Source organism: Nerophis lumbriciformis, linkage group LG09, assembly GCF_033978685.3.
Source record: "Nerophis lumbriciformis linkage group LG09, RoL_Nlum_v2.1, whole genome shotgun sequence".
Classification (NCBI taxonomy): domain Eukaryota; kingdom Metazoa; phylum Chordata; class Actinopteri; order Syngnathiformes; family Syngnathidae; genus Nerophis; species Nerophis lumbriciformis.
The window spans coordinates 10875647-10886953 of NC_084556.2; the positions used below are offsets into that span (position 1 = coordinate 10875647).

General features: G+C 38.8%; 1 protein-coding gene across 3 annotated transcripts; it reads left to right on the forward strand.

Annotated features, from left to right (window-relative positions):
• The first annotated feature begins 655 nt into the window (after positions 1–655).
• dub (duboraya) lies at positions 656–8511 on the forward strand. 3 transcript variants are annotated; one of them, XM_061962617.2, is made up of 7 exons: positions 656–709; positions 1796–1874; positions 5598–5681; positions 5740–5808; positions 7331–7396; positions 7470–7700; positions 7773–8511. In XM_061962617.2, the coding sequence occupies exons 2-7, from the start codon at positions 1845–1847 to the stop codon at positions 8133–8135; spliced, it is 843 nt and encodes a 280-aa protein (XP_061818601.2). In that variant the 5' UTR covers positions 656–709; positions 1796–1844; the 3' UTR covers positions 8136–8511. The 3 variants fall into 3 exon arrangements, with proteins under 3 accessions (XP_061818601.2, XP_061818599.2, XP_061818602.2); XM_061962615.2 differs by lacking the exon at positions 656–709 and having other exon boundaries at positions 1667–1874; positions 5724–5808; XM_061962618.2 differs by lacking the exon at positions 656–709 and having other exon boundaries at positions 1700–1874; positions 5598–5669.
• The last annotated feature ends 2796 nt before the right edge of the window (positions 8512–11307 follow it).

Sequence of the window (11307 nt, forward strand, 5' to 3'; positions counted from 1 at the left end):
ACAGTTGACCACTAAATGGTAACACCCGAATAAGTTTTTCAACTTGTTTAAGTCGGGGTCCACCTTAATCAATTCATGGTAACCAACTAAAGTATGGTAAACTACTTCAAATACCGTAGTTTAATATATTGGTATAATTAAATATTCGGAACGAACCACATTAAGTAGTGTTCAAAGTATTGATGGGTAAAGAAATTCAAACTAGCTAACTGAAGTATAATCAAATAGTTCAAAATATTGGTATAATGGAGTATTCCAAACTAGCTAACTATGTACAGTTGCCAAATTTAAGTCAATTTCTGAACTCGCTAATTGTTTTGACTAATTGTGTAACAAATAATATTTTCCTTTTGTGTTTTCCCAGTGACAATGTTCAACTGTTGTCATGTTTCATTGAATTGTGCAATTACCGAAGCAAAATACTTTGTTTAAAGACTTTATTTTGGATGTTTTAGGAAAATGTGAGATTGCAGAAATCCAATCAAAGGATTTGTGGTTGTCAGTAAGTAAATACATTTTTAATTGATGAATGAACCCGCCGGCATTCACATAACAAGCCGTGGCGGCGGTAGAGCAATGACAAACATGTGATGGAACATGAGCTGAAGTGTATCTCTGTAGTGTTCTATTTTTAAACCCAGCGGGCCTGCGCGGGCTCTCTCCCGCATACTCTGCATAAACCAGCCAAGGCACGACGGGCGGGATGGAGGTAAACTCTTACTAATGTTACCTTACGTCTTGTCTTCTTGGTGTGTGTGTGTGTGTGTGTGTGTGTGTGTGTGTGTGTGTGTGTGTGTGTGTGTGTGTGTGTGCCTTTTGTTTCAGCAAAGTTGTACTCAAGTGGGCGAAACTACTGTCCTGCTCAGTTTTGATTCCGCTTTCTATACACCGGGTCCCTGCCTAGTCTTGGCATCTATTCACTGCTTTAAATTGTAAATAATTACTCTTTTATGGTAACTTAAATTGAAAAATGGTTTGATGGCACTATCTGCAGTGCTGCAGCTAAGAATCCAGCAGAGGGCGCTGTCTCACAAGTCAATTCACTCAACATTTTCCTGTAAGAAGATGCTTTGACAAGACGTGTAACTGCACATTTTGTAGGTACAATACTGCATACTGTATACCTGTTATTGTTTCTTAGTGTATAAACCATGTGTTTAATAACTGGCATATTGCAGTGTTTCAAATATAAATAATATTAATTTTTGGGGTGTTTTTATGGGTGCGCGCGTTTACGTTTTTTTGCCACTCGCTTGCACAGCGACATCTAGTCTCATTCCTATTTGCTGGACTTGATATGACAATTTGTAAATACAGTGAATATTTCTGATACAACAATATTAAATGTTCTTAACCTGGGTGTTAAAGGTGTCATTTACTTTAAATTATTGCTAAAAAAAAAAAAAGAAAAAAAAGAAAGAAGAATAAGTAACATTTCATTTATTACGCAATGGTTCAGTGCTCAGGTCCATCATGTCAAACAAAATCTATTTTTATCATTTAATAATTCAATATTAAAACACAAAATTATGAAGAAAAAAAATATGTTGTTTCAAATATTTATTACTACTTCAGAGCACATTTTTAGTATCTGAATTATTGTTGCTATGATGCGATGACGACATAGCAAGGTTTGAGACTTCCTGCAACATTCAGTGTGACACACACACACACACACACACCAGTTCATATCCTGATGCTTGCCAGAGCAATTGAAAGACGATTGTTTGAACTAAGTTTGAGTCTGGCGAACATTTCCTCAACTACTTTTTGATGTATTTATTTATTTCAGCAGATAATACCGCATTTACATTGGTGAAGAACCTTCTGGCCGCCAGGGAAATATGCAGGAAGGACGTGAGCAGGAAACACAGGTAAGGATTGCTAACTACTTTTCAAAAGCGTTGAGATTTACAGTATTTATAGTATTTGTGTGAGATAACTGGACCGCTGCACACAAAAAGGTGAACATGTGTCAAAACATGCACCCCTACAGTGCTAATAGTCTTCTAATAAATACACCACGTGGTGGCGCTGTTATTTAACTCCATTTGTATAATGCTTGACAAACTTTGAGGACATCTGTATTACATGTGTGCAAGTATGTCTTCCAAAGCATTTTGACCACAACCTCTAGGGGGCGCCACAAATGTCACAAACAGTCATGTGGACACATTTCAACACTTTGAACTTCCCCTGCAATCCTCCTTTTCCCACTTGGGGGCGTCTAATAATTGTGAATATAGAGGGACACTTGACTATTCAGAAAGAAAGTTTTGGAATAATACGTTTTAGAAATAATCAAGAATCGTGTGGTAAGATGTCAGCGATAGTTAGATTTGAACAGCGGATGCTCAAAGAAAAAAAGAGGAAGTGGTTTAACGGTTGAGCTTTTTTTTTTGCGGTAATTGTACAAGTTGGAAGTAAGCAATTCTCTAACACAAACTCTCTGATTGACTTGTTGACCTCACTATTGAGGACTAAGTTAAAATAGAACCGTGTGTGTGTGTTGTGTGTGTGTGTGTCACTCTTCCAGGCCGTGTTATGATTTCATTATCTGTAGAATGTGAGCAATGTGAGACCTTCAGCTGAAATGGACATGGATCAGCCGCACATCAGCAGCTGTGTGTGTGTGTGTGTGTGTGTGTGTGTGTGTGTGTGTGTGTGTGTGTGTGTGTGTGTGTGTGTGTGTGTGTGTGTGTGTGTGTGTGTGTGTGTGTTCTTGTATTTCTACCCTTCTTGAGACATCAACAAGTAAAATCACCTTCCATATGAGGACCGGTGAACAAGTTAGGACATAAATCATGATCCCAATACGGAAAACCATTGCATCTAATAGAGAATGTCTCATTTGCACCCCTGGTGGTGAAATCCATCAAAATTAGGGTGGTCCCAAAAAGGAGGGATTTTTCAAATACTGTGTGTCGGTTTTAAAAGTGCTCCCCCTCTGGTCAACATATGAATTAGCAAGTGTGTGTAAAAATTCGAAATGCTCCCCCTCTGGCCAAAATTCATTAAAAAAAAATATATATATATATATATATATATATATATATATATATATATATATATATATATATATATATATATATATATATATATAGAGACATACTGTAATAACTTGAAGTAAATAATGAAGATTAAAAAACAATTACAAACAAAACATTTTTTTTAAATAAATAAAAGCAGTTTCCCCACAATGTGTCAACTTTTTTCTTATAAAATTGGGAACAATTTCTCATATTCTTTCTGTTTCTGTAATATTACAATATTTTCTCGTAAAATTATTACTTCCATCCATCCATTTTCTACCGCTTGTCCCTTTTGGGGATGCGGGGGGTGCTGGAAATGGTGACATTTGTCATATACAATTCTGACTTGTATCACAATATTGCCAACTTTTTTGTTGTTCTTGTAAAATAGTGAAATTTGTTGAGTAAAATAATGACTTTTGTCAAGTAAAATTCCGATTATTGCCAAAATGTTAGTTTTTTTTATAAAATTGTGACTATTATTGAGTAAAATTCCAACTTTTATCATAATATTGCACAAATGTTCAGTTTTTCTTGTAAAATTTTGACTTGCATTGAGTAAAATTACGACTTTTATTATAATACTGCCAAAATTCTAAGTTTTTCTTGTGAAATTGTGACCTTTTTCTTGTGAAATTCCAACTCATTTTTCACAACAAGCTTTTTAATATTTGCATAGTATGCATATACAAACCCCGTTTCCATATGAGTTGGGAAATTGTGTTTGATGTAAATATAAACGGAATACAATGATTTGCAAATCCTTTTCAACCCATATTCAATTGAATGCACTACAAAGACAAGATATTTGATGTTCAAACTCATAAACTTAATTTTTTTTTTGCAAATAATAATGAACTTAGAATTTCATGGCTGCAACACATGCCAAAGTAGTTGGGAAAGGGGCATGTTCACCACTGTGTTACATGGCCTTTCCTTTTAACAACACTCAGTAAACGTTTGGGAACTTAGGAGACACATTTTTTAAGCTTCTCAGGTGGAATGCTTTCCCATTCTTGCTCGATGTACAGCTTAATTTGTTCAACAGTCCGGGGGTCTCCGTTGTGGTATTTTAGGCTTCATAATGCGCCACACATTTTCAATGGGAGACAGGTCTGGACTACAGGCAGGCCAGTCTAGTACCGCACTCTTTTACTATGAAGCCACGTTGATGTAACACATGGCTTGGCATTGTCTTGCTGAAATAAGCAGGGGCGTCCATGGTAACGTTGCTTGGATGGCAACATATGTTGCTCCAAAACCTGTATGTACCTTTCAGCATTAATGGCGCCTTCACAGATGTGTAAGTTACCCATGTCTTGGGCACTAATACACCCCCATACCATCACAGATGCTGGCTTTTCAACTTTGCGCCTATAACAATCCGGATGGTTCTTTTCCTCTTTGGTCCGGAGGATACGACGTCCACAGTTTCCAAAAACAATTTGAAATGTGGACTCGTCAGACCACAGAACACTTTTCCATTTTGTATCAGTCCATCTTAGATGAGCTCAGGCCCAGCGAAGCCGATGGTGTTTCTGGGTGTTGTTGATAAACGGTTTTCGCCTTGCATAGGAGAGTTTTAACTTGCACTTACAGATGTAGCGACCAACTGTAGTTACTGACAGTGGGTTTCTGAAGTGTTCCTGAGCTCATATGGTGATATCCTTTACACACTGATGTCGCTTGTTGATGCAGTACAGCCTGAGGGATCGAAGGTCACAGGCTTAGCTGCTTACGTGCAGTGATTTCTCCAGATTCTCTGAACCCTTTGATGATATTACGGACCGTAGATGGTGCAATCCCTAAATTCCTTGCAATAGCTGGTTGAAAAAGGTTTTTCTTAAACTGTTTAACAATTTGCTCATGCATTTGTTCACAAAGTGGTGTCCTTCGCCCCATCCTTGTTTGTGAATGACTGAGCATTTCATGGAATCTACTTTTATACCCAATCATGGCACCCACCTGTTCCCAATTAGCCTGTTCACCTGTGAGATGTTCCAAATAAGTGTTTGATGAGCATTCCTCAACTTTATCAGTATTTATTGCCACCTTTCCCAACTTCTTTGTCACGTGTTGCTGGCATCAAATTCTAAAGTTAATGATTATTTGCAAAAAAAAAACGTTTATCAGTTTGAACATCAAATATGTTGTCTTTGTAGCATATTCAACTGAATATGGGTTGAAAATGATTTGCAAATCATTGTATTCCGTTTATATTTACATCCAACACAATTTCCCAACTCATATGGAAACGGGGTTTGTATTATTAATGTTGTAAATACAAATCGTTATATATCTAGAAAGGGTGGTAAAGAGGTAGGCCTTTTTCAGAGGTCCCAAGAGGGTAAGAAATACAAGAGAGTGTGTGTGTGTGTGTGTGTGTGTGTGTGTGTGTGTGTGTGTGTGTGTGTGTGTGTGTGTGTGTGTGTGTGTGTGTGTGTGTGTGTGTCACTCATAAAGTAAAGCTATTTAAAATGTCCTCAGTGTTATCCATTTCCTTTCGAAGAAAAAGAAGAACTACTCACTCTTGAATCATTCCAGCTTTCCTTTTTGTCTTAATAGGCTCCGCCACGGCCCTCGGTTGCTGAACTCGCCGGAAGGTTCAAAGGTTCCTCAGCTCCACACGATGCAGCGGTCAGAGAAACAGTGAGTTAGTTAATTAGCTGTCAGTTAACATATTAAACAAAGACACATTGTGTTTCAGGAAAAGCCTGTCCGACGTAGACCTCCTCGCTCCTTGCAACTGCCCAACATTTGCGGCGACGAACAGGAGGTAAGCAATGTTAACAAGAGTGATTTTTTTTCTTTATCTGCACAAAAAATGTACCGGTACTGCGTCGTTTCAAGGTTTTGTAGGAGAGGATAGACTATTTATTATACAATGAGGAAATTATGTGGTTGCGGTGCTGATTTGATATAAAGTAACAAAAGTCAAACGTAATAAACATACAGTGTATATATATATATACACATTAATAATATATGTATATATAATTGTATTATATAATACAGTATATACTGTATATATACACTAAAAATAGATATTATAAAGTTAAAAGTTAATGTACCAATGATTGTCACACACACACACACTAGGTGTGGTGAAATTATTCTCTGCATTTGACCCATCACCCCTGATCAACCCCTGGGTGGTGAGGGGATCAGTGAGCAGCAGCGGTGGCCGCGCCCGGGAATCACTTTGGTGATTTAACCCCCAATTCCAACCTTTGATGCGGAGTGCCAAGCAGGGAGGTAATGGGTCCCATTTTTATAGTCTTTGGTATGACTCGGCCGGGGTTTGAACTCATGACTTACCGATCTCAGGGCGGACACTCTAACCACTAGGCATATATATAAAAAATTAGTAGCATTAGAATTACTTAAAAATACATACTGTATATATTTAAAGTAATAATGTATATCTAATCCAATCCACTTTATTTATATAGCACATTTAAACAACAAAAATGTTTCCAAAGTGCTGCACAACAATATTAAAAACAATATTCAAATATTATCCTTAGCTCCACCAATGACTGAATAAAAACAAAAAATAAATAAATACAAAACCAATATAAAAATAAATATGATTAAAAACGATTTTAAAGGGTAAAACCAATTAAAACAGTAAATAGAAATCAAAATTTTAAAAACACAGGACAACAGAGGACCACACAACTCACCTAGTGTTAAAAGCCAAAGAATAAAAGTGGGTCTTAAGACGAAACTTAAAACACTCCACTGTGGGAGCAGTTTGAACATGGAGGGGCAGAGTGTTCCAGAGCTTAGGGCCGACCACAGAGTAGGCCCCGTCTCCCCTGGTTTTAAGTCTGGTCCTGGGCACCACGAGCTGGAGCTGGCTCTCGGACCTCAGAGCGCGCGCAGGAGTGTAAATTTGGATGAGGTCCGAGATATACTGAGGTGCCAGTCCATGTAAAGCTTTAAAAACAAACAGCAAGGTTTTAAAATCAATTCTAATATGAACAGGGAGCCAGTGCAAACTCTGAAGAATTGGAGTTATATGCTGGCGTTTCCTGGCCCCTGTTAAAAGTCGTGCTGCCGCGTTCTGGACTAACTGCAACCGGGAGAGAGCTTTTTGGCTAATGTCAAAAAGTATATAATTGATATTTTATGGTATTTGCTATTTTACAAACTATAACAACAAAATATTTTTATTGGATTTTTGTAGGCTTGGAAATACAGGTGTATGTGCTTTTTAATGAATTCAAAAATCTGAAATGATACGTTTAAAAATAAATTCAATGTCAAATAAAATTGTGAACTGTATCTGTCAGAGGCCTGCAGGTGTCACCTCGCCTGTAAAAGCAAAGAGAAACTCAGCTCTGATTGAGAAGCTTCAGGTAAGTCAATGCTGCTTCGTCATTACTCCGCCATCATGTGACATGTGACGTCATCACACCTTTTTTCCCTTAGGCCAACCTTGCTCTGTCCCCATCAGCCCTGATGCCCTCTCCCAAGAGCCCCGGTTTCAGGCTGCTGCCATCCTTCACCCCGCCGCCCTCCCCAAGTTCCAAGTCGGGGACCTCTTCGTCCACGCTGAGCCCTTCCAGCCCCGCCTCCACGTGTTTGCTGGTGACTGAGGAGGAGGGGCCGACCTCATTTGAAGCTCCTCAGGAGGCGTCCCTCCTGACGAACATCAACAAGGTCGGTCAGATAGTTGGTATAGATGGCAAAACAATCGATTAATCACTAGTTTTTTTGTTGGCTCTCCTCCAGAGTCGAGCGCGCCATTCCCTAAGGCGACGCCCACCATCTCGTCGCCACAGAAACTCCAGCAGCGGTGATGAAGTGGGTGTGGCCCCAGAGCAAACAGACACAACCGCAAGCCAACCGGACCGTGAAACAACAGAGCGAGACAAAGGAGGAGGAGAAGGAGTCTTCAAGGATGGAAATGGAGACCATGTCAAGGATAGCAAATCTGACAACAGCCAAACAAATTGTGCCATCACAAGTGAAGAAGACCAGAAGAGTGAAGATGCAGTCACAGAAGCAGGAGGAACCGAGGAGAAAAGCTCAGGAGATGATCAAAATAACAACCAGAAAGAACAAAAAAGCAACACGAGTGTTCTAGATAGTTAGTAGTCTCCGTGGGAACATGTTGATGGGACATTTATGAGATGATTTAAAGCTTGATTGTCCTGCAGGGTTCCACGAGTTGATGAAAGAAGTCCAGGTCCGAAACTCAAAATGCTCCAATGGGGTCTGCTTGGAAAGGTTGCACTAATAGAGTGCAGACACAAACTTATTTTTATTTTTTTAATCGCTGCTGGTTGTCTCAAAGTGGCAGAGACTCTTACTGTGGAATAATTTTGCTGCCTTTTTACACTGCTGTATGTGTTTGATTTAATCATAAGGGTATTTTCTCACAGGCGACTAATGATATTCTAATATTGGCCCTTTTCCGTACATTTGTCAGAAAATTGTTTTTGTCATATAAAAACTACCACATTTACAACATGTTGACTTTGTGTCACCTAACCAGCTTCCTTGCACCATAACTCAAATCACATAACTGACTGCTCAAGGATCCGGGAATCAAACTCGCCATATTTTCATTACAAAACAGTCGCTTCACTGCACATGCAATGCACTGTGAAATTTAACTAACCACTTAAATCCAAGTGTTTGGGAGTAAAACAATTTGGAGATCGAACAAAACTTGGTAGTAAAAAGTGGTAAGATTGTTTAGTGCTTGTAAGCTAACTATTCCAAATGCAAGTAACATGGTGACCATAGAACGGCAAATTTAAGCTACCCTAAAAACGTTAAAAGTGGTACACGCTTTTCTGTCCTGGCTACTCGGCTCAACATGGCTACAAATCAACAAAGAAGAAAGAGGGCATGTACTCCAGAAAGAGGCAGAGCATCTAAATCAGGGATGTCCAAACTAAGACCCGTGGGACAAGCGCGGCCCACTGAAGATTGGCCCGTGGTGTGTTTTTAGCCTAACTTTAGGCCCTGTGAATTGAAGCAGAGTGATCTTGCCACCCTCTTGTGGGCAAAGACAGAATTGATGTTCAATGACCATGTACTTCATTTGGAAGGAGTTTGAGCACAGCCTCAATTTATATGACCCAAGCCAAACAACATTTCCCACTCATGGTATAAACTAACTATAACCAACAAATAAAGTCAAAACACACCTACTGCTCATTGAATCTTTTGGACATTATAAAACAAGTTCAAGCACTATACTGTATATAATTTAAAATTAAATATATATACATGTCCATTACAGTGCTTGATGGGTGAGATGCAAAACACTCTCCACACTTCCCCATATTTGTGGCATTTTAGCTGCTTGATATTTCTGATTGATTACAAAACTTTTAGGAGGTTGTCAGGGAGGTAAACAAAGTAGGAGTAAAAGTTTCACATACTCTTAATATTCAACAGTTTATCATTTATACTTCATATTGCATTGTCGTCAGGGTCTGATGTGGGGGGGGGGGGGGGGGGGTGTTAAAGTTGAAGTGGTGGAAGTTATGTCTTGTTCAGTCTGTTACAACTTGCTTTAATCAATGCACACTGAAGTGTTATTTTGGTACAAATTATTGTGGTTACGTCACAATCAATGCTCTGCTGTGGGGCGACAAAAGCGTCGTAATGTGTTTATTTGTGCATGCATATCTATGAGTGTGTGTGTGTGCGCACACATCCATTAAACACCAAATTGTCGATTACCCTCAAAAATATCGCTTTACCGCAGGTTGTACAGTATTTTTACATGTTTGGCAAACTTCCCTCTTCAATTTGGTATTAAATTAATATGCAGACTTGAAACATTGCGGTCATAGATTACATGTAAACATGATCACAGATCACTCTGAGACAGGACATATAGTTGAAATAAAAATAAAAAACTAAAGTTAGTGTAGTGATTTCGTTATCAAATTTCTTTAGATGCTAATTTGATTACATTACACATATTTAATATTTGTATAAGTACACTAACCTAAGAATTGTATAAATATATATTGTATACACATTGTGTGTGTGTGTATAGATATATACAGTGTATACATATATACACGCACACACACACACATCATACATGTTTATATTAATAAAATATGTATATATGGTCACATATAAATGTATAGGCTATATACTGTATACTGTAAGTGTGTATATACATTGTTACTTTACATGCAGTCGGCTTTCAGGCCCCGGCAAAACATTTTTCAGCTCAATGCGGCCTCAGATTAAAAAAGTTTTGACACCCCTGATCTAGATGACAGACCATTCCTAACCAGTCACCGGGGTCACTTTTGAGCAGCCTCTTTTACAACAAGATTTCGCTAAATTGCCTCCTCTGCCCTAACTGTAGAACTGGCATTTATTCACCTTATCCTTTTACACAGAATCCGTGTGCAAACAAAGTGGGGTATTGCAAATTGCAAGTGTGTTTTCAACACAACAAAACTTTATTGCGAATGGTATTGCAGAAAACCCGTACACACTGACAGTGTTCCACCACTGTTACAAAAAAGGATACTACATCGGAAACTAGGGACTTTCCGGGTGAACTTCTTCGCCCCATTCCATGACTGGGCTGTTTATATCAAACATCCACTTGGCTGTTTCTCAGAAGCAGTGATGCCCAAGTTGTCGTGTTGAAAAGAGGATTTTTTTGAAAAAAGTTGGCACCGCTACACACTATTGGGTCACCCATAATCCTGACTACTGAGAGTAGTCAGGATTTCCCAGAAGGGAAACCTGGCTCCTTTTGCTCTTTCGATGTGTGGTGTACTTAATCTCATTTTGGATAATCCTCTGATGGACTCCCATTCAGTGGAACTGCAACCACAAATAAACACACTGGTGGAAAATTGACTTTCCCAGTTGGGAGGCCGGAGACATGCTGGTAAATTGTTAGTGGAAGGTGGGGTCGTTGAATCAAAAGGATATCTTTACAAAGTAAACACAATGGTGCTTTGATAATCCCCAGGTCATGACCCTCGTCTTGACAGACCAGACGGATCCAGATCACAACTGTTACTTCTCATCTAATTGCTACAGTTTAGAAACAGTAGCAAGTTTTCAAATTTCCTGTAGAAAAATGTTTCTGTGTACAAACGAAGCAACACGGAATGAGGGGTGAAGTCGACCTGGCAATTGTCCACCTTCAGAGCTAGGATCAAAGTCAATAGAGGTAGGATGAAAAGCGTAGTATGAAGCACATGTAGCATAAATTGCTTTGATCACAACAGTCCAGGATAAGTGTTTATTCACGCTCAGGCTTGTCCGC

Bases quoted from the DNA above. Each gene is read 5' to 3' on its own strand.
- dub (XM_061962615.2), top strand. From the start codon at position 1,774: ATGTATTTATTTATTTCAGCAGATAATACCGCATTTACATTGGTGAAG. The intron at 5,809-7,330 runs GTAAGCAATGTT...TGTATCTGTCAG, and splicing joins TTTGCGGCGACGAACAGGAG to AGGCCTGCAGGTGTCACCTC. The intron at 7,701-7,772 runs GTCGGTCAGATA...GCTCTCCTCCAG, and splicing joins TCCTGACGAACATCAACAAG to AGTCGAGCGCGCCATTCCCT.